The 24,861-nt window shown below is 38.8% G+C and overlaps 1 protein-coding gene across 2 annotated transcripts in view; it reads right to left on the bottom strand.

Annotated features, from left to right (window-relative positions):
- LOC117041261 (teneurin-2) overlaps positions 1–24,861 on the bottom strand; it is a 479,562-nt gene that overhangs the window by 119,444 nt on the left and 335,257 nt on the right. For both annotated transcript variants that reach the window (XM_033139834.1, XM_033139833.1), the window contains exons 8-11: positions 24,444–24,649; positions 16,679–16,874; positions 12,561–12,662; positions 690–884 (exon numbers count right to left, since the gene is read on the bottom strand). In XM_033139834.1, the coding sequence (XP_032995725.1) occupies positions 690–884; positions 12,561–12,662; positions 16,679–16,874; positions 24,444–24,649 (699 nt within the window). The remainder of the gene's footprint in view (positions 1–689; positions 885–12,560; positions 12,663–16,678; positions 16,875–24,443; positions 24,650–24,861) is intronic.

Below are 24,861 nucleotides of genomic sequence, written 5' to 3'. Positions count from 1 at the left end.
TTAAAAAGCTTCATTGTTGGCCATATATGGTCATGCTCGATTCTACTTCTCTTCTCTGCCCCCAACTCCTTCTGCTGAAAACTGCGGCTACTTAAATGTTCAATACAAAGTGCTTTTTAGAATTCATTAAATTGCCGTCCTTTCTGTGTACCATCTACTTTCCTTTAATTCAATGTGATTGCATGTAACAATAATAATTTACTCTACATGGGGTCACTAAGTGACACGGATACCTGTAGTCTTTCAAATCTGGTTCCTCTTTTTCTGAATTAATTATGACTGAAGTGTTTGCTTTTATGGGTTTCCAATTATGCCATTTTATATACTGTCTTTTTTATTTGTTTTGTTCTGCATTTTGCACTTTAGAAACGTTCAATAAATATAATCCATATTTCAAAAGAAAGAAAAGATGGATCTGGACTCTTCAACAAAAGAATCACTCAGATTTACCTATGGTATATACTATTCTGCAATTGGTAGAATGATTAGGACTTTAAGTACATGGCAGAAAAGAAGTATAAATAAAAGTTCTACCAGCCAATAACACAGGAGGTACTGAATTCCTGAGATTCTTGTCCAGTACTATTATACTTATTGTAACCACAGCATTATGGCACATTTCTTTTTGTCCTCTCACCTCCTTTACTCAACAAAAGCTGCAAAAATATAGTTTGTATTGTAGCATTTACCTTCCTCACAGTTTTCGCCTTTGTAGCCAACAGAGCAGACGCAGTTCCCTTCAATGCAAGAACCGTGGCCCCCGCATGAAGGATCAATACATTGGCTTATTGGTACATCACACTCTGGCCCTTTCCAGCCACTGTAGCACAAACAGGCTCCTTTGGTGTATTGTCCATTGCCACTGCACAGAACTGGGCACGCAGCTGGAAAATTGAATTAGAGGAAAAAAGGTAACAGCATGTCATGTATATATATCCACATACAGACCGTGTACAAGGCTATGGGTAAGACTATACTGGTAAGCAACAGATTTCAAATTGTGATTTAATGGAAAATGCAAGTCATGCTGCTCTGATTGATCTTTGAGGACCTATAGATCTATGAGAGATGCAAATAACTTTTATTGAACAACCTACAGTATGCTTGGTGAAAAGAGACCCCAACTTTGGGGTCTGAATTGCATTTTATTTCAACAGTGGATATAATTTCAATAAATAGGTTCACTTTCTCATTTTGCACAATTTATAATCTGAAATCCCTATATCAAGCAGCACACAACTGTGGATATTGAATATTACAGCACTATCATTGCATATGAAAGAAAAATAATTTCCATGCATTTTATAGTCACAGCTATAAAAGCAATACAGTACACAAATAAGGTATACAGTATCAAATACAATAGGGCATTAAAACATCCTTAATTAAAAAACACAATAAAATAAACAAGTTTAAAAACCAAGAACAGAGATAGTATTATTAAGGATGAACATTGTTTGACATGTTAGTAACATCTAAACGAAGGGACCCTTCAGACTAGTTGGGCTCTAAGTCAAAATACTGTAATAACATGAAAGATACATCATAATAAACAAACAAATGTCCTTAACACAAATAACTAAAATGTTATAGAAAACTGTTATTACGCCTTATATTTTACCAATTCAAAAGCATGAAGACCTGAGTATGTGCATATTAACATGAAGGTACTGTATACTTATGTTATATAGTTATGTATATATTTGTAGAAAGGTCATTTTAAAAAATCAAATAATGACTGTAAGCTATTACTATTTTAGCTATTAGCTATTTCTATTAATGTCAAGATGTGCATCTCTCATATCCTGTCTAACCCTCCTCTTTCAGCTCAATCAACAAATGCATGCAGAGAAGTCCTGTCCCATTCTTTGTAACCACCTGGTGTGCTTGATGGGAATTCCTCCACGCATAGGAATTATGCTCACAGAAGGAGCGGACTGAAGTCGTTTGTTTTCAAGGGATTCTAAGAAGATTATTGATAGCCACTTAATTAGTTTACATCGTATTTATTTTGAAATGAATGGAATGTAAAATAGATATATGTAAGATTTGTGGCTGATGATGTAATGTGTGTTGTTGTGTATCGGTATGTAAGTTTATGCTGATTGTTGAATAAAGTTCTTTAAAAAAAAGGAAATACCATGCTGATGTTATACAATGCAATACATACAAAACAGTACATACACACACACACACACACACACACACACACACAAATGTACACAAAGAAAAAATGTAGAAGCTTCACAGTAGAAAGCATTTACTGGCTTCTGATTCATAGTTATGTCACAAACCACATGGATTTTCATTTCTGACACTGCCAAATATGTTGTTGTTTTTTTTAAAAAAAAATCTATTTAATTAGACCAAAGCAATAAATTGCAGCTTATTTCTCAATATGATGATGCAGAAAATGGTAGAATCCCCGCCCAAGTCATGGTCATTATGTTTCCTGAATAACACTCAGGAAAGCTCAGGTTTGTGCTTCTCTAGCTCACTCCCTCTGTCAGGGCAGTCCAACCGTTATTCATGGCTCAACTATCTGTTCTTTTCACTCTCTGTTGTGAAAGCGATGGAAAATGTATGCATGTGGGGAAAGTTCCACAAGAACCTTCTAACACTTAACATGTTCTCCTTATTACTTGGCACATTCTCCACTCTAGCACGGTCACTATGAGGAAGGCTCTCCGCATTTATTTATTTATCTCTACAACCCTTCCTCCTGCAGGAGCCCAAGGCAATGAAGACCATAACAATACAATCTACACTACAAAACTTTTTTTTTAAAAAACAAACAAACCCTAAAACAAAGCAGTAACAGCTGCTAAAACTTCAGTGGACATCCCTGTCTCAAAGGCATTCTGTGTGGCAGCTGCAGTCATGTTTTCAAAAGCTGTCATGTGAAGACTCCTCACTGCAGCTTAAACACAGAGCTGTAATATGTAATTCTGAGCTGTGCTGCAGCAAAGAAGGGGGAGCTAATCCTGTGTAGAAAAGCCAAGTCCCAGTGCAGGGCCCTGCAGTCTGCTCCCTCAGCACAAGCACTCATGGGAGCAGGCTGAAGCATTAAGGGCTGGGCTGTATTAGACAGTATGGTGTAAATCCTGTCTTTTATTATTTCAGAAGTAAATGACAATTTAAGACAGAAGTTCATTATTCCACAGACCACTGGGAAGTATACTGTAGACAGATGTGCAATCAATTTATTACCGGTGCTCTTCAAGCTGACCCTGTGAGAATCCTTCCTCAAGAGGATAATTAATTCTGCATCTGTAATAACTCAAGCCAAAATGTTCTTTTTAGCAGAAATTAAACTGCTGCTGCTGTGATATTGTATATGTTTTCCCCAGTGAGAGTGATGGATGGTGGTTCACTAGGGTCTTAAGCTGAAAACTACAAACTTATTCCATATCTAATTTTACTCTAACCTGGGGGGGAAAACTTCAGGTGTTAACAAAATGCTTTGCAAACAGGCAATCTATTTTACTTTACAAGCAATGAGCAGGAAGTGAAGATGTTGGATGTTCTTATCTGTCAGAATTATATAATCTTATTTAACCCCCCAATCTTGAAATCCAGCACAGTCTTCAGAATGTATGTTTTAAAAGAGGGGGTGTTTCAATATTTTTCCAAAACCATTTCAACTATTTTTCCTCTTTCATTCCCATATTCATTCAGCACATTTCCAACAGAAAAAACTGTTTCCAACTCTCTTTTTTTCTATTTCTGTTCTCACATGGCCAGCCCCCCATACTGACAGTTCCTGTCTCCTTAAAGGTAAATATAAAGGTACCCTGGTACCCCTGACCGTTAGGTCCAGTTGCGGACGACTCTGGGGTTGCGGCGCTCATCTTGCTCTATAGGCCGAGGGAGCCAGCGTTTGTCTGCAGACAGCTTCTGGGTCATGTGGCTAGCATGACTAAGCCGCTTGTGGTGAACGAGAGCAGTGCACGGAAACACCGTTTACCTTCCTGCCAGAACGGTACCTATTTATCTACTTGCACTTTGACGTCTCCTTAGTTTTACTCAATATGAATTTCAGACAGTGTTTCCTAATCCCAGTTTTCTCTCTTTCACCATCAAATTCTCAGGCTAACTTCCCTTATGATCTGCATACCTGCTATCTAGGAAAGATAAGACTAACTAAATTGCATGTTTTGTTTGGCACCAGCAAGTATAGTTGAATTTATTTTTACGGTCACAGACCAACTCACTAAATCAACAATACAAAAGTGATACATTAAAATTTGCACAGCAAATACCATACACGTATATGCACGTATACAGCAGCATCTAAAATATATAGATTACATCTCTGCTGGGGTATGGGAGACATATTTCCAATCTCTGTATTTAACCAATCAACAGCGACAGGCCTTGCCCTCAACAATGAGTGATGTTGGGGATGAGTGGCCGCCAGTGTCTACTGAAGAGGTCCACAGGCTCATTCAGTCTCTTAAATATGGCAAAGCTCCTGGAGTCGATAACATATCTCCCGAGATACTCAAAGCCAATGTGGAGTGGTGGGCCCCAGTCCTTGCAGCCTTGTTTACCAGCATAGACAAATCGGCCATCATCCCAGAGGACTGGGGTCTGGCTATTATTATTCCAATACACAAGAAAGGGAGCAGATCAGACCCTGCTAACTACAGACCAATCAGCCTTTTAAGTATCATCAGCAAACTATACGCTGCCCACTTACTTAATAAATTCGAGAGCTGGCTGGAGCGTGAGCATGTTCTCTCGGAGGCACAAGCAGGTTTTAGAGCGAAACGGTCAATTTTAGACCAAGGTCTAGTGCTTCAGCACCTTGTTGAAAAATATTCGTCAAGAAAATGAAGAACTCTCTATATAGCCTTTATAGATTTTAAATCAGCATTTGACCTAATATCACGAGATAGGCTTTGGGAAAAACTTGGCGCCTCTAATATAGACAGGCGCCTGCTGTGCCTCATCCGTAGATTATATGAAAATACCCGTGCCCGAGTAAGGTGCGACCGGCAGGGTCACCTATCCAGGGAAATTCAAATCCACCATGGTGTTAAACAAGGATGTGTCCTTGCGCCCATTTTATTTAACTATTATATCAACTCCCTAGTAGAAAAGATGGAAAGAGAAAACGCCCATCCTCCAAAGTTGGCTGATAGACCTCTTCCAGTTCTTCTATACCCAGCAAGTATAGATTCCCTGCTGACACTAAACTTCCAAGGACAAAAATACTCCTTTAGCTCCAAGCAGAGCTGCAGCCAATATGGCTGGTTGTTCAAAGCATTCATGTTGACAATGCATAGCTGAATGTTGAATTTAGAAGCAGATAAGTTTCTTGAGTGGGTGGCTGTCCAATTGGTTGAGACCAGGAGACACTGTCTGTTTTCTTGAATCATGCTCGTCTAGCTTCCATCCAAATGAAGCTTAGGTTCAAAATTTGTCATAAAGATCTGGCTGCTGCTACAAAAGCTTTTTCTTCTGAGGGTGGGTTCCATATACATAATGTTTGGAAATATCAGCTATATAGTCTTGTTATTTTCTGAATTTTGAAATATGATGAAAAAATAGTTTACATTGCTTTTCAATTTTAAATAAAAATTTAAAAGACAAATATAAAAACATATTGTTTTTGTGTGAAGTCACTGCAGGGTAGTACTTCTCTAGTAGTAATTGCATTTTTAACAGACTTCAGACAGGGATAGAGGTTGCTATCCTGTTTTATTGTTAAGTGGCCTTTGAAATGTGGTCACATTGGTATTGTAGGTGCACAATACCAATTTTACCACACAAACTGACCTTCTCAGGAGTCTCTGATCACTATAAATAAGGCTGACACCATCTAGCAAAAAAGGATTCCCAATTATGGATGATACTCACTCAGGCATACTTTGGGACGTTCTCAAACAGAAATGCAACCTTTAATGATATATTTTTTCCCTATCTTACAACCTCTTTTGTTGTAAGCAAAACTATGGGCCACTGATTTGCCATTTGTGGTATAGTTAACAGAAAACCAGGTAAGGCTTACATAGCTTTATGTTACTTTACATTCAATACTCTTGGTTTTAAAAACTGCAAGAGAAACAGATACAGAGACACAAACGTATGACTATTCTCCTAATGAGAACTGTGGTAATAATTTAAATTTCTTATTCCAGTGCTATCAAACTACACATTAGCAGGCAAAAAAGAGAATCACAGAAGGACAAAAAAAATAATCATCAGGTGTGTCAAATTCCTGACATTCAGAAGCCATGTGGGGAAAGCAGCACACGCTGACTTAAGCACTAAAGTATAGATGCTTTAATTAATCCGGGGTGAATTTAATTGCTTTAGTTAAGTGGAAATCGGGTTAAAAATGATGCAGAGCATGCTGGGGTGTGTTAAAAACATGACATATGAGTTGGATGAATCGATAAATTAAAAGTGCACAGATGTTTTAATTAAACCCAGAGAAGTTAACCAAGATCACTAGAGACTTTTAAGCCCATGATTAATTCAATTCATTTCAAATACCTGTAGAGATATGAGGATGCTTCCATTTTGAGAGTTATAAAAGTTCTCAATCAATAAGCACTTAAGCTGCTTGGGTAAAAAAAGCCTTTAAGAATAACAGAAGGCAGATCAGTGGTTTCAAGACTTGCTAGTACCAGCAGCTATGAGCAACTGGAAAGGATGGAAAAGATGAGTGAAGACATAAGAATGTAAGAGCCTGATGGATCAATCTGGTATCCTGTTCTCACAGTGGCCAACCAGATGCCTGTGGGAAACCTGCAAGCAGGACCTGAGCACAACAGGACTCTTCTCTCCTTTGGTTTCCAGCAACTGGTATTCAGAAGCATTACTGCCTTCAACCGTGGAGATGGAACACAGCTATCATGGTAGTATTCACTGATAGCCTTATCCACTAAGATTTTGTCATCCAAGCTAGTGACCACCACTGCTTCCTATGGGACTGAGTTCCATAGTTTAACTATGAGTAACCTTTTCATATACAGGAAATGTCCCAACCCCTTGATCAATTTGGTTGTCCTTTTCTAACTCTCAAATAACTTTCTGAGGTGAGGCAACCAGAACTGTACACAAAATCCAAATGCAGTCACAAATTTAGAGAAGTGTGGAGCAATTAGATTCAGATACTGACTAAGGAAAGAAACAGTTGAGGACTCCTGTACAGTGGGCAGGAGCTCACAGAGGGTAAGGGTCTGGAAGCGTAGATATAACAAAATGACAAGACACCATGGTGGGATTGAAATGGCTACAACTTTATTGATTACAGAGGCAATTTGGTTTTGACATGGACACTGGGTATGTATCCTGAATCAGTCAACCCAATTGCTGGCTGATAGCTCAGTCAGGATTGATCCTGGGGTTAAGGATCCCCCTAGGATGCAGACTGAATAGGGTGATCCCACCAGGTTGTCATTTGGGGTGTTCTATGGCCCATCAGTCCCTGTCTGGAATTTCTAACAGAACCCTACCCCTAGACCCTTTACCTGCATGACCTGAATTTTGATCCAAGATCCAGAGGTGGGGCATCCAGCCATCCCCTAGCTTTTGACTAAAGAATCCAACCCAATGCCTTTTTCAACCAAAGTTGTGACAGTTGCTATGAGGAAGGCAGAACCCCAAGACAGGCCCAATTTGTCTGCAGGCAAACTCTGCCCTGGCCCTGAATATGGCAACAGAGCAATTTCATAACAAGGCCATACACATGTTCTGCCTGCTTTCCTCCAGGCAGAGCCAGAACATACTGGACAGTTGGGTGGCATGACCAATTCCGGACTGTGCTGCCCGACCACAGCGCAGCTGGCTTTTATGCCTTTGTGGTAGACCTGACAAAAGACTGGCTCTGTGAGGTCTGCCACAAAGCACCGTTCCCCCTCCCCCGAGCATGATAGGTCAATTTGAATTTAGATTTTTTGGCAGCCAATCCTGCCAACCCTCATAGGTGCAACTGACTGTGACGTCAGGAGGCCGTGCGAGATAGTCTCCCTCCAGCTGCGCAAGGCTGCACCTGCCATCACCGCCTGGATATGATAAGCAGTGGACAGAAGCAGACAGAGCAGTGGACAGGAAGTCTTGAATGACTTGTGACACAACTATCTCTTGGAGCTCCTCTACCCAAACCAACCTTTCCAGACCTTACAGCCAGTAGAGGAGCCCACCAACAATGGTTGTGTTATGTGGGGACTGAAGGGAGGGCCTTTTCAGCAGTCACATACTGGTGTGGAATTCCCTTCCCCTGGAGACATAGATGGCTACATTAATAATGAGCTTCTACTGCATAATCAATATGTACTTTCACACCTAGGCTTCACATCTAGGCTTATTGTGAAATCTAGATCATGGAATACTGTACTGTAGTACTTGAACTGCAGTATTTTTGTTACATTAATTTTATGATACTATTATTTGCTTTACTGTGAAAATGTTATATTATTTTAACTGATGAATTTTACTTGGAATTAAATAAAGCTCCTGGAGAATATATGATTCCATCTGAGCTCTATAAGGATTACACAGAATGGTGGATGCTTCTCCTGGCTTGCTTATTTAATCATATAATGCATATTGACTAACTGTCTTAAGTTATCTCTGTGCATGTAGGAAATTTTCCTGCTTTCCAGTTGCTGGACATCTTGCATGGACTAGGAGCCTACAGATAGGTGGAGGGCCCATCACATATGATGTATTGGGCCTAGAAAATCATATTAGTACTGTGAAGAAATCACATTTTAAAAAGTATTTACAGGGACAAGCCACTTAACAATCTATGATCCGGCTTTCCAACCCAGCTTTCTTTCTTCTCCTCTCCCCCAACCCACTCTGTAGGGTAAAGGGAACACCAGAACAGTGTGTGGGATTGTTCCATCTAGCAAGCTTGCACTGACAGAATGATCAGAAGAGTGCAACATTGAACTCCTTCCTATAGTTGTTGTTGTTCAGTCATTCAGTCGTGTCTGACTCCTCGTGACCCCATGGACCAGAGCACGCCAGGGACACCTATCTTTCACTGCCTCCCACAGTTTGGCCAAACTCATGCTAGTCGCTTCGAGAACACTGTCCAACCATCTCATCCTCTGTTGTCCCCTTCTCCTTGTGCCCTCCATCTTTCCCAACATCAGGGTCTTTTCTGATACTGGAGTCCTGGAGCCTCAACTTCCTATAGTTACCAAACTGTTATTAATTAAATGGGTCCATGCATTGAATACACATGCCAAATTTACAAACCCCCATGTTGCTAACCATGGGCATAGCCAAGGGGAGGCAGGGGAGGGCAGCTGCTACCATAAATCAAGTAAATGTAAGTATTAAGTAAATAAAAAAATACTTAATTGAGGTTCTGCCCCCCTAACATGAAGCTTGTCCCCCCCTAATATAAATCCTGACTATACCCATGTTGCTAAAAATGGTTTAATGCCCCTGTTGATTACATTACTTCTCCCTCTGACACAGACTCCGTAAATGCTGTGAATGCTCTATGGATAATGAGTAAAAGGAACCCAACGAGATGGTAGATTTGTAGCTATTCAGCCCTTCTCTACTTTTTTTTAACTGCATGAGAAATGAGCAACAATGATTCAAGTTTCATTAGTCTTATTTAAGACAGGGAAATGTATGCCTGCTACCATTATGACAACCCCTGGATGTCTCTCAAGGTAATAGTTTCACAGGAAAGTTCCAAACAGCATAACTGCAATGCACATTTTTGTTATTTGCATATGTGAGAGCCCCTGCTTTGCCTACTAGCTGCTGAGCAACTAAATATTTGGAGAATGCCAACATACTTTCACCAATGTCTAATTAAAGCCAATGTCTGTGTTTTCTAATAGTAACATTGTTTGGCCTTCAGTGACAGATGTGGACCAGCAGGAGTTGTCATTTCCAGTAGTTAGTATCTACTGTACTTACCCACTAATTTGAAATTTACCTTGTCATGTTCCTATACAGGAGGTCAAAAGAATTCATGTAACATAGGGAGTGGATATGGCATGAGCACTCAGCTTGTCAGAGGTGGTAATCAAGCAGTAAGCATTTAAACATGAAAATGGATGCACTGTTGTTTAATGGGCTTAATTATTTTAAACAAAACAAAATGGAAAGCTATTAATGAAATTTACAAAAAACAACAACAACCTACCCTTATATTGATACTTATTGAAATGGGACCATCCTTTGCCAGCAGTCAAAAATAAACAAAGTGAAAGCAGTAAAATGATGAAGCCACACAGGGTGGGGGGTAGGGGAATCCTGACAAAAAACTGAGCTTAAGAAAGCAAAACACTTTTATGGACAGAAAGGGGAAGCAATTGTAGCAGGGTGGTGTTAGTACAAATTAGTTATGTAAAGATAACAAAATTCAATTAAAATTATTAAGGTAAACAAATGGTTTTTATGTTTATTCGCTTAAGCTTATCTGCTTAAATGATAGTGTAAATGCCACAAACTGGATATTGCTAGTTGTGTCTCACAGCATAGTCCTAGGCACATGTACTGGGGTGTAAGTCCCATTGGGTCTTACTTCTGAATAAACATGTATAGGTCTGCATTGTTAATTTCTCTGTGTGCTATGAACCACATATCTCAGAATCAAATACTGCCCTTCAAGTTAGCTACAACAGCCACAGACCTACTTATATTAATAATTTACGAAAGTAATCAAGCCATCCATTTTCAAGACATGTGCTATGCAATCCTATGCATTTTTACTCAGAAGTAGCAGCCACTGTGTCCAATGGGGCTTACTCCCTAGTAAGTGTGTTTGGAATTCCTGTGGACCCCATAGAGAAAGTGTAGATTATTGAAAATGAGTCCAGGGTTGTTGTTTTGTTTGTTTTTTTACTTAAGAGTGTTGCAGAAACAAACATGACAACCAACTAAGGAAGATACAATGGATATCTCAGCAGTGGGTGAATATCATGTAACAATATAACTCATGGAAACCCTTGCACAAGACATACTTTCCCTTGATTTTTCCTTGCCGTGGTTACTTCTACCATCACATATAAAAATTGCTTCCTTACAGCATTTAAACTGGCTAAGTAATTTAAGAGCTGGCTAAAATGCCTTTTAAAAAATGAAATAAATTTTGCCTGTAGAGACATACAAAGAACATACCTTAAAACATACATTTCTGAACATAACTTAAAACATACCCGGTAAATAAAATTCACTTCCAGAGCTTAACAGGCATAGCAAATATTATTTGCAATGTACAGCATGAAGATAACAAGTGTCACTATTATTCCTACTGTTACTACAGCATAAATAAAAAAAACTATGAGTTCTACAAAGTAGCATACTGAGACGGTTAATCACTGGGATTACAACATTGGTTTTCCTTTTCACATATATGACAAAATCATACCATTCTGAGTTAAAACTATCTCTCTCTCTCTCTCCAGTCACTCTAGTCAACTTAAATAGTCACCTTTTCAACCTAAGCTGTATCCCCAAAATGGGCAGTCATTAGATTTCTTCTGTTAAAAGATGACTTATCAACAATTTACTTCTCAAACTGTTATTGCTGTTTGAGAAAATGTTGTATTACTATTTCCTAGCAGGTTTACTTTCTTCTTTACACTGCTTGACTGGATGGTGCAAACATTGTCAGGCATATATCCAATAGATTGTAACAAAAGAGGGATTACAAGAAAACAGGGATCCCGTAGCCAGAAGATGTCATCACAATACTAGCCTTCATGCATGACTAATATGTGGAGCGCAAGCATATTGAAAGAGGTTGTGTGGCCACACACTCAGCACTGCACCCAAAGACGTGCTGCTCCTCCTGTCCCTGGGCAATCCAGTTACATAGAGAAGGATAATGCCACATACCGGTATAATGGCATTATCCTAAAAATGTGTACAACAAAAATCTAATGGTTAGGCTACAATATAAACATTAATAGTATTAATATTAATAGATGCTAGTGTATATGCACTAGTAATAGTAATAATAATAATAGTAACAATGACAACAACAACTTACCGTTCTTTGTGTGTTATATGCTACATATGTGGCCAGCCTAACTCTAGTGTTTGTCCCACTGGAATTAACTGGCGGGAAACATCTTTAGGAACCTCTTAAATATACTTAGTAGGTATAATAGCCCTATGCTTTTAAGTCCTAAATGTTGCAGCAACATAAAAAAAAGTCTTACACCTGAAAAACATGCTACAAAATACTTTCTGCAAAATCATAAGATTAAATGTAACAGGCTTTACACTAGTGTGCGAATAAAAGAGATGTCAGTGCCAATGGTCTAAACAAACCTGGACTTTATCAACTGTACAATTTAATGTTGATATTTTCTGGGGGTGAGATGGAGATGGAAAGATGCATTTATAGGACTGGGCTGCTACTCACTACATTTGATTCTTTTTTTTCCTTGTATAGCGTAGCACAGAAATTAAGTCTCGCTTTCAAAAGTGCTACAGGAAAACAGAACTCCAATATGTCTTGGGTAAAATGTTACACAAATAATTTTCACTACAATGACAAATGATTCCTATAGCACAGGATAAAACACATAATGAGGAATATTTGAAGACAAATATAACACTACCTTTAGCACAATCTGCTCCATGGTAGCCAGGAAAACAGTGACAAATTCCAGACACACATTCGCCATTCCCGTGACAATTACGTGGACAGTCCTGCACAGAATCTGAAAGACAGGTGCAATCAATGTGTTAGCTGCTCCCTTTTTAGTCTATGGTGATGTTATTTTTTAATGGTCACACACAATGTAAGTTCAACTACTGAACTCCATAATCAGAAGTTACTGGAAGAAAGACAAAAATGTTAACACTTCTTAGAAGTGTACTTCTTAAGTACCGGTATTCTTGAATCACAAAGACTGTGTTTAACAGGTGGTTTCTGTAAACTTTTTCCATTTTCTTTTTCTTTGGCAAAGCTGGTGTTTCCGCTACATGGGAAAAAACCCATTATATTGCACTTGTAGGCACTAAACAGACCTATTTTCCATATGAGGAAAAGAGGAAGCAGAGAGGTCCCTTCTGTCATATAATGAGTCCAAATTACATAGTCACAGCCAGGGGTCTCTTGCGCTAATGATTAGAATGAGTCATTGTAACTTTGGTAACCGACTGCAATCGTATATTATGAGTCAGAAGGGAGGTTCCTATATAAGATGTGGTTTTTGTTACTGTATGTAGCTTTTGTGTGTGATAATTGCTATACCTTGACAATAGTTCTGCATGCACAAAGCATGCTAATGTGGCAATTTTTCAACCTGTTTTCCACAGCTTAACGTATTACACTTATGTCTGAGTCACTGGAAGCACAAGCATAATACTGCACCAATCCCAATATAGAAATTATGCTTTTATTGCTGTATTTCATGTGAAAATGTTCTTCGTTTGCATAAATGTAGGAAAGCATATGTAAAGGACCTCCATGTTTGAAAGCTTGATTTTACAGCTACTTTTGCTTTTGTTTTTATCCACCCTATTAATCAATTACTTTCAAAGTTATAACACAATAACCATAATTCTGTCACATGTAAATTATTAGTGCATAAATTTAACAGCGAAAATCTGCAATTTAAAAAGTTATACATTTAGAAAACGCTGAAAGTACAATTCTTCTTTTTACAATGGAATCTTATTATGTCTATTCAGAAAAAAAGTCTGAAGAAATTCAATGGGAATTGCAGCTACATACTACATAAGAGTTATTTCTGGGAGTATTTTGTATCTCATCTTAATATGAGGTCATATTTTAGATTACTGCCTCTGGCAATACTTTTCACTTTTTCAAAAGCTATTCATTTCACCCTTCGTGTCATTCCTTGTATTTCTCATATTTAGACTGTGAGTGCTGCTGTTTATGCAGCCAAAATAGCATGGACAAGATTCGCAGAAGTACTGAAAATATTTAGGGGGAAAATCCATAAGGAGGTTCTGTTGGTAGACTCTACAGAGATTCCAGAATTTGCTTCCTAATACTCTGATAGAAAATGTTCTGTCGAAAAAATGGCAATAGAATACAGAATCAGCTACTATATCATCAGTTCAATATTTTGCTGCTAACATAGTATTGTCAGATTTTAAAATTGTATCATAATTTAAATATAAGTTTTCAGGGTTCCAAATCTGTACAGCAGGCTTCCCAGCTATAAGTATTTTCCCAATTTGTGGCTGGTGGGGGGAGCAGGGTCTGCAACAGAGCAACATTGTTGAGTCTCCCTGTCCATATGATTACAACTGTGTGGCTCATAACTGAATAGGGCTGAATAAAAGTGCAATGTACTTTATGAACTTATGCTTGTGTGTGTGTAGACACAAATAATTTATATACTTCTGTAAAATGTAAAGAGCAAAAAAAGTACTACTGCTATTGTTCAATCTTCTGAAATTATATACCAATTGAAATGACAAAAAGCAAACCATGTAGTAAACTGAAAAACATGTAGTAAGACAAAAAATAAACCATGTAGTAAAAAGGGCAATGCCAATAATAATCGGCATTTTTGAACATTATTTACAGTACTTGATAGGAATTATATAAACTGGCAGTAAACATTTTCTAGTTCTCTCATGCATTGAATAATATTCCTATATATTCAGATCTTCCGTGTATTTAGTATAAGAATATCTGGTTGACATTGGCATCTTTTCTTCTATTTCATCTTGGTCGAGATTTCAGACCTCTCAATCTATCTCGATGCTGAAAGTTCTCATAATAGATATGTGTCAAAGAACCTCTGAACTGAATAAAAGACTGTTCTTTTCTTCACATTTCAGACCAATTACTATCATTGCACCATCAAGACTTCTACCTAGCTATTACACCTATTACCTTCGACTTTCTCATAAACTGTACTTCATTTCTAGCAACACTTTCAGACCAAGCTATACAGATGAAAATGTTGCAAGCTACCGAACATACATTACTAGGATATATTTGGCATGTTGGGCATCTGTGTCTATTGTGGCAAGGTGTATAATGTATATATCTCAATTACCAGTATGTGCTTTGCATGGGGTGTATGGGATCTTAGTGGAGCAGTAGCACCTCTGGTGGTGGACACATCATGCTCCCTCTGGGGTAGTTTGTCTATCTTTAGTCCCCACCCTGCATTCAGCTCTCACCTGTGGCTTCTAGAAGCTGTCAGCATGTGGCAGCGGACCCACCCCAGGACTGGCTTTGACTGGCTGGTTAAACCAGGTGAGGATAACCAATGCATCTTAAACCCTCGGTGAGTCTGGGACTTTCCCTGCATGCAAATACAAGCTTCAGTGGATTGAGTGGACAAGACCAACAGCAGGTCCAACAGTCAAGAAGGCAGTCACTACATGTGCTGTAGAGGGAAATGAAGGCCAGATGGGGCTCATCAAACTGGGAAGGTAGCCCATCTAAGAGAAGGAAAACCAAACCTCTGTTGCATTGCAGCCATACTCATTTGTGAGAAAGTCTTTGGGAGGAAAAATCTGTACCCACTGCCTTGCAGGACATCTTCGAGAGAAGAAAGGGCTAAGGAGCAAACCCTACACAAACTGGAGTGAGGTGTCCATGACAGTAGGGTGGCGTCTTACTCGCCTCCTTCTGGCAACTCCTGCAGTGAAGACAAATGCATTGCTCTGCTTTCCTTTGAACCACATCAGCAAGGCTGAGAGGCAGGGTCTTGTTGCCTTGGCAGCCCAGGACCTCTATATGCGCTGCCCAGCCTTGCGTCCCAGAGAGGTTATTCTCTGTTACTAAGGCAGTAAAAACAGCATGGAAGGCAGCAGGTACGAGTTACCAATGTCTTCAGCCACAGCAGTCTGCAGCAATTCGGCTTCACCCCCAGAGGGCACACTCCATTGTCTCTTGAGACATACGAATGCCAACAGAACAAAATGTGTTTGCATGTACACATATATTATCACAACCTACTTCTTGTCTATTTCCTGTTTCTGGGGAAATTTGAAGAGTTATACTGTCAGGAAAGCCCAAACGATCTTTCCTGATAGCAACATTTCCTCAAATTTATACAGAGAATTCCCATCTAATTTTGTTGATTTTAAAAATTATTTATATTGTACTATATATTAAAGACTATCCTTAGTGCAAACAGACTGGAGGACGGATGTTTTCCCTCTGGTCTGCTCCAAAACCGCATGCCCCCCAACTTGCATAGTGATTGGTTGAAAAGCCCACAAGCTGTGTGGTCAGTAGGGCTTACTGCCAAGAAGCAGGTAAGGCGGGCCATAGTGCATTGTATTATTATTATTATTTATTAAATTTGTATACTGTCCTATACCCACAGGTCTCAGGGCAGTTCACAGGATAAAATCACAATCTAAAAACACAAAATACATATTCAACATAAAACAAGAACAACCCAATAACCCTCCCACATCCACCATCACACCCCTCAAAAAATGAAGTTCTATAGTTTTTTCTTATCAGACACTGTAAACTATAACACAAAGAAAAAGCATTAATCATTTATTTGGTCATTGTCACATTGTTTAATATCTGAGGCAGGTCTGTCTCCCCCCCCCTAGATTCAAGCATGATTGCTAAATTTGTATTTATTAAAATTATGCAGTCCCTGACTATACTGAGTTCAATAAAGTATCCTCCCAAGTAAATTTGTTTAAAATTGCACCCTGAGCATCTTTTCCACATCTTACAGGCAACCAATTAGAGAGTCCACAGCCAAGGCATACATACCCAAAATAACAGTATTGAAAGACACGACTTCTTTATCCTTTCCATCATTGTAAAAGGCAAGGTGCCAGGAACCCACATCCAAGTACTGAACAAATACAGCTTCATTCTGGACAAGAGTCTGGATGCTCCGGCGCTCTCGTGGAGATTCCACCACACTCCATTTCTCTTTCCCATCCAAACGCTCCATGAAATCATACTATAGGATAGAAGATTAGGGAAAGGTATTTCATTATAAATTTAAATTGGTGGTGGTGGTATTATTATTATTATTATTATTATTATTATTATTATTATTTCTTGTACCCTACCCATCTGTCTCAGTTGTCCCAGCCATTCTGGGTGGCTTCCAACAGAATGCAGTGGTACCTCTGGTTCTGGTCGGATCCCAAGGTTTCCGCAACCTGAGGACCGTTTCTGCGCATGCGCACGCGGCAAACCCAGAAGTATTTTACCGGGTTTCTCCGCGTACGCACCCCAAAGTTTACGTAACCAGAGGTTCAACTGTATACAAAATCACAATAGAATATCACACATTAAAAACTTCCTGATACAGAGCTGCTTTCTGATGTCTAAGGAAGGTCATATGTATTACTTTGACATCTGATGGATGGCATTCCACAGGGTGGATACCACTACCAAGAAGGCCTCCTGCCTGGTTCCCTGGAACTTCTCTCAATGAGGGAACCACTAGAAGGCGCTCGAAGCTGGACCTCTGTGTCCAAGCTGAACAATGGGGGTGGAGATGCTCCTTCAGGTATATAGGGACGAATCAGTTAAGAGCTTTAAAGATCCATACTAACACTTTGAAACGTGCTCAGAAAAGTACTAATACTGTTCAGTATTTCATGCCTTTATTTTCACTGTAATAATGGTTAATCTTAGCAACTCCTTCTAATGCTATCTGGAATAAATAAATACACAAGAAAGGAGAAATAGGCAGCTATATATGGTTCTATTTTTTAAAAAAATTAAATATCCCAATAACTTTTACAGGCCAGTTTTTTTTTTTTTTTTTTTTTACAATATAGACTACATACTTTCACTTTTATATTATCATGGATACTCTACTACTATAACTCACTCCCAGAAGGCAGAGCAATGTGGAAATGAAGTTATTGGGTGGTATTACTCAGAGCTGATCTATTGAAATTAGTGGGTCTAACAATTCTTTTCATTACAAGTGCACTCTGAGTAATTCTAAGTTGAATTTGTCTAATCCTCTTTTAAACCATCCAAGTTGGTGGTCATTATGAAATCTTGCAGGAGTGAAATCCATAGTTTAACTATGTGCTGTGTGAATAAGTACTTTCTTCTGACTTCCAACATTCAGCTTTCTTGAATGTCTCCCAAGTATTATGGGAGAGAAAGAAAAACCTTTCCCTACCCACTTCCTCCACACCAGCTACAAATGTTGCAACCTTCCATCACAGGGGAGTTACTCCACCCACTTTGAATATTTTGATTGCTATTCTCTGAATCTTCTCTAGCTCTACAATATCCTTTTTGACATGCAGTGACCAGAACTATATGCAGTATTCCAAGTGCGCTCACAACATAGATTTGCATAACAGCATTATTATATTGGCCAAACTGCGAGAGGTAGTGAAGGATAGGCGTGCCTGGCGTGCTCTGGTCCATGGGGTCACGAAGAGTTGGACACGACTGAACGACTGAACAACAACAATTATTATCTTGGCAGTTTTATTTTCAACCCCTTTCCTAATGGTTAGCATTCGTGCATCATCACTTGGACATTCCTATGCTGGTGAGGTGGTATCAACTAGCTTATCCTGCATGGTATCCTGATAAGCTGGTTAGCTGAGAAATAGCATTGCCTCAAGTCAAATTTAGCACTAGACACTAGCCCTAAACCATTTAGCTCACAAGAGCATTATAATAAATTAAAAAATTGTCCAGTAGCACCTTCCAGAACAAACTTAGTTGGTCTCTAAGGTGCTACTGGGAATTTTTTTAAAAAATTATTTATTTATTTATTTTGACTGCATCAGACTAACACAGCTACCTACCTGAATCAAGAGTATTGTAAGGCAGCTATATAACCCACTGCAACCCAGTTGGGCACATCAACAGGAATTCTAATGGAGACCAATTGCTTAGGATCTCATTTGAAACACGTCTGTACCAATAGTCCACATCAAATAAAGGTACCCTCATTTGAATAAATTGTTTTAATATGAAACTAATGAAACCAGAAATAGCAAGCAGAAATATCTGGTCACCAATAATTGTAGTAAGTAAACAAACAAACCCGTGTTGCAAAATGTGAGCCAGCAAAATCAAAAGCAACACAATGACCAGAAACAAATACAATATGAAAAACTTTATGGAATGATTCAAAACAAAAAACTATCAAACTGAAGTCTCTGAAAGTTTCTGAAAGTCCTTAAATGAATCACGATGCCAGACTTTACCCGGGGGAGAACAAGCTGTGAAGCTTTGTATAATCAGCAAATGTCCAATTCTGATGTTCAACTCTGAAAAACATGGAACGCTTCACAAATTTTGCGCTTGTGCAAGGATGACACACAAATTTGTGTCATATTTCCATATAGATTGGTACAGACTTCTTTATCATCAATGTGTGAGAACTTCAGAGTATATGGCATTTAAAGCCCTTTTATGGATACAGTCTTATGATCTATACACAAACATATCAAATATTGTAATAGTTCCCAATGAAAATGTGTCTTGTTTCAGGCACATTTATCTCTCTAACTGCTGATAGAGATAGATGGATGTGTCTGAAAGAAAGATGTATGCACTCAATATTAAGTTACCATAACTTTGTGTCCCCTAACACTGGCATGCCCAAACCAAATAGATTTCATATAAAAGGATGAGTCATTTGGAAGATGCTTGCCTTGAATATTTAATATGCCTCCATTATGAAAACTAATCATTGTATTGCAAAGTGAGTTTTGCTAAATAATTCTTAAATCTTGATTTAGTAAAGTATTTCCAAAAAATGAGATTCACCCACCTCTAGAATTGTGGAACTGCTTTCAATAACAAATGAAAAGATTCTCAGAGGTTTTCTTCAAGATGCCAAACATGTGTTGAGTGCTTTGCTCATAGAAATAGAGGAGCCACTAGTGATTGAAATGTAAATCTGGCTAATATTCTTAAGCTTCATTACCACTAAAATTATAACTCTGGGTGTATGCTGGACTACTTCAGAGCACAGGTGGAGTTTATATGATTGAGTGCTCCTCCATACAAAAATCTATTCACATAAGAAACTGCCTATGCAGAATTTTTGGTGGTGGTGGTTTATGAAGGAGCATGCAATCATGTGAATTCCCACCTACCGCCTGAAATGAAACAGCCAAGTCACAGGTTTATCACTTCAGTTACAACTATGTCTTAGGAGAGCACAGTAGGTTGAATCCAACATATACATTGTATGAAAAATAAAAGCACAAAGGCTTTTATCAGCCCCTCAATCTAGCATCTTTGACAAATGTTATTTAACCTAGCTGTCAAGAGAGGTTGAGGAGGAAGGAGAGGTTAAAGACCACAGTCATTAGCCTTTTGGAAAATTATCCTGATTGGGATAACACCCTTGGAAAAACAAAGATTATTGCTCTTGGAAGGTTTGCTCACTGAGGGTCAACACAGAACAGAGTAGCAATAAAAGCTGACATTTCTCACTGGCAACATGCTGCTCTGCTTGGATTTGTGTTGGCAGACTCTTCTGCCTCCCCTGCGTCTGATACTGATTCTATCTCAGACAGCAGGCAGGCTCAGCAGTTGGTAGGATCGAAGAGGAACAGCACACAAGAGGAGCTAAAATGGTTTGAAGTGGCTGTAGCTGCAGGGACCTGGTCTCATTCCACAACTAGAAGTGCAACACTATTGTTAAACAGATACGCCATTAGAGTTGACCCACTGAAAATGCCTGTTTAATTTTTGTATACAACAGAGCCCTGGGAGAAAGGTAACATCCTTGTAGAGTGTCTGTATATTTTGTTGTCTCTGTTCCATGTTTAGTTGTTCATCAGAGCAGTACACTCAAACAAATAGGGAAAACCTCAGCTTTCAGACACTAGTAATAAATTAAATATATCAGTAATAAATAACATTTTGGACCAATCGATACTGCAGAACCTGACCTGTAGTCTACTTGAGTTACCTCTTAACAGCATTACACTGTCATGTGAGCAGTTTGCTGAGTATGAAGAAAATTCCTTTAATATATCCTATGATAACTGCCATGTTTTGAATCTCTATATGGTTTCTTTACAGACAGAAGTATTATGATGATACTACAAAATGGGGGTAGGGGAGCAGGGATGAGCGGACTTTTGTCATTTGAGGTGCTGCACGAATTATAGCTAACTAAATCAAAGAATACTTTACTGTTAGAACAAAACCAGCCCCCAGATAAAAATCCTAGGTCTGATTCTGCTTTACCACTTGGCACCATTGGCTCATTGCTTTGCATTTTTCAGCTCTAATTGATCTGATATAATGCATTATTATAATGAATTGTTTTTACAAAATGTTCTTGCTGAAAATGTCACATTCTCCCTAAAGCAATGTATAGACAGATAAAAGTGTAAGATGTGGGCCACGTAATGAAAGACAGTGACAGCATTTCTGCTAATCACAAAAAAACTGTGCAGATTCTACCCACTCAGCATAGAGGTCTTTGAATATGTTGAGCACTGACCATTCTAGACATCTCAAACTAAAAAAGAATTATATTTCTTAGGAAAGAATGGATCTGTAAAACAGAAAGAGCCACCGTATAGAAACAAAAATGTTAAGAGTTATTGTAAAGCAGTTATGAAACCTGTGGCCCTTCAGGTGTTCTTGGACTACAACTCCCATCATCCTTGAGCATTGGCTATGCTGGCTTAGGCTGAAAGAAGCTGAAGTCTAACAAATTTAGCCTGGATAGCTCTGTTGGTGCTGATACCAAAGGCTGCAGGTTCGGAAACCCATATGTGACAGCTGCATATTCCTGCATTTCAGGAGGTTGGACTAGATGATCCTCATGGTCCCCCTCCAACTCTATGATTCTATCTGATCCCAACATCTGTTGCGCCACAGATCTCCCCACTCCTGTTATAACAAACCCAGCTCCGGTAACCAATAAAAGGCCCCTTCCTATGCTTTGTGCAAGATTTGTATTTTTTAAAAAACAAAAACTCCAAATTGTTATAACAAGTAAGGCTGGATAGGATGGGTTGACATCTCACTTCCTTTTCAAACTAAAATATAGCTATGGCCACTTCCTTTCAGGTGAACATCCAGACTGAACTGTTCTACTTCCTTTTTTCCTCCCACTTCTAAACCATCCAGCTTCCTCACCCCCCACCCCCAACCCCCCAACTTCAGGCATAGGCTTGTTACAAAGAATTTTCTTGTCTAACACTTATTTTTCTCTTCACCAGCCTTTTATTTGCAACCTTCTCTATCCTGCTCCTCACAGAGAAGCATAGCTGTCAACCTTCCCTTTTTGTGGGAAATTCCTATCAGTACTATACTATAGACCATAGTACTGATAGGGGAGAGAAGATGTTGATATAACAGAAGCAAATGCAATCGGATGCAATGCTTCCTTGATTTTGAGGTGAAGTTGTCCTTGATGCTCCTATGAAGTGTTAAGTGGTTGCATCTTGGAATTATCAGTTTTGCATTTGCCCCACTTCTTGGAATGTATGCCTTCATGTTGCATTTAATGGGTTCTGTTGTTATTTGTCTGTGTTTTTGAAGCGTCAAATGCTAATTACAAAAGAATACAGTGAGTGGAGCATATTCAGCAAGGCAAGTTCCTAAGAAGTAGTTTGAAGCTTCAAAGAAGAAGCAAAAGAAGTTTTCCCACGGAGATACTGCAAATCCCATGCAACACCAAAAGTAAAAAGGAGGAGCATTGTGATCTCTCTTCTTTTGCTGTGTTCTTTGAATCTCTGAGTGTCTCTAAAGGGCAAGTATTATCTAGAGCTTTCTCCTAGTCAACTGATTCCTATCCCTTTCACTACCTCCCTTTTTCTCCCTTGCTATTTCTACTCCCTGTACTATCATGCAAATGTTCATAGAGAAATTACCTCAGGGCACCTCATACTGTTTCTTTCTATAATGACAAATAACAATTTTAACTTTTTAGTGTGGTTACCTTGTAAGAAGTTTAGCAAAACTTACTATAAATATCTTTCTCACCAACATATCCTAACGAAAGTCTCACCAACATATCCCCCAGTCTAAAATGCACTGGGAAATGCCAGTTTGGAATACAGCACAAACTTGCCACCTGGTCCTTAGCAACTCAGCCACTAATGACACTCAGCTGAATAATATTGTACCTACAGCTTACTATTAAACATTATTATAGGAACTCTCACTCCTCCTGACAGCCCCTTCACATGGGGTGGGGGAGGCAAAATGTTTACCAAATATTTTATCATTTGCCACATGTTAGAGACCAATGTGCCTGAGACAGCACTGCATTATTTTATGTTACGCTCACAAGCATTGCAAGCCAGCATTTATGGAAGTTTGCTGCCCCTCTGAAACACTATTCCCTATCCACAGAATTGCAAAACATATTCTGAACAAGTATACAGCTCCATCAGTTTGACTGACTAAAACAGGCTCTTGGAATATTTGCTAAACAGTAATACAGAGAAGTTTCAATCTCATTGGAGCTCTCAGACAGGATCTGAGTCTTCATAGTCTCAGGTTAATCATGTACCTAATTTTCTGATTATTGACTTGTTCCCACAAAGGATTCGACTTGCTTTGGCATATCAGCACTCATCAGTGATGAACTGTCAAGTGAGGTTTTATGCTCTTTTCACAGATCACATTTTTAAACTGAAGGAACATGGTGTTTTCAATTTTAACTTTAGTGCAACATCCAATGTCAAATTCAGATTATTTCTATTAATCTAGTGAGATGTAAAGTGGGGGGGGGGCTTTTATTGCTGCTTTCATTTTGATATGGAACAGGCTGACTGTTTGTTTCTAGAATCACATTAAGCAATCGATGGATCCTGCTCAGTTGAGTTACCCTATTGTCAAGCTTTATAGCTGTGCAGAAAGTTAGTGCATAATTTTTGGTTACTGAAATAGGTGAATATTGTTAACTCATGCCAGGATAAAAGAAGAATTGAAGCTTTTGTCTGGGGAATGCTTGAGCTGTAGGCTCCTGCAGGGAAAAAGCTCACTCAGGAGAAAGCTTAATCCAAGATTTGTGGATTTAAAAACTTATTCAAGACAACAATAAAGTAAAATCCCAGGATAAAATGTGCCTTATGGATCTGCTGTGTTTGAGCTATGTTAAGGAGATGGAACTGAATTTTCACCTGGTAATTCTCTCTTTAAACTAAGAACATCCAAAATGATGAAACTGTAGAAGAGCTGCATCCATACAAATGCTACTATAAATTAACACACAGCAAAGCAACCTAGGACACAGATAATATTCCATATGTTCTGCAGAAGCTCACTCAGACAAGAAATGTTATGGGAATGCAAGTTTTTGCAGAAAACAGCAGTTCTGTACTTTCTCTTTCTTCTCCACTCACAGCAAACTCTAGTAATACAAAACAACTTGGTGGGTTATTGTACTGCTGAATTTCCTCACTCCTACAAGTAGCAGCCAATAAGGTGAAGCGGAGGCAGGGAAACTCACAAAATTCTTTCAGAAACTCTGTATCTCCAGATCTCAGAACACAATCCCACCAAAAATTAAAATAATCACTAACACTTTCCCCCATGAAACATCTTCATACAATACCTGGACATGTGAAGGTGGCAGTCCTCTTCTTATGTATACAGCAAAAAGGGCATCCTTCCCTAACGAGATATTGAATTTCAGGAATTGTGGCTGTGTGATATGGATTTGTGACCGCCAGAATACTCCTTGTGGTACTTCCTGAGTGACCCTCCGTCCGACCTCTGCCTCCCCGCTATCTATGCTGTTGTTTCTAGAGGCCCAAGGTCCTGGAAGACAAGAGCCAATAAAAGCAGATGAAAGTCAGGTTCAAATAGCTATATATTTAGCAGTCTCATTTAAGATGAAAACTGTGTGGCAATCTTAGACGTCAAAGCAAAACTAATTGACAAGACTAATTTATCAACCCATTAAAAAAAAAGTAGTGAAAATACACTGCTTTCAATAGAGTTATTTCAGTGTAAGTGTGAGAATCTGCTTC

Source organism: Lacerta agilis, chromosome 2, assembly GCF_009819535.1.
Source record: "Lacerta agilis isolate rLacAgi1 chromosome 2, rLacAgi1.pri, whole genome shotgun sequence".
NCBI lineage: Eukaryota > Metazoa > Chordata > Lepidosauria > Squamata > Lacertidae > Lacerta > Lacerta agilis.
The sequence above is the reverse complement of the archived record's forward strand: the minus strand, read 5'-3'. Positions and strand labels throughout refer to the sequence as shown.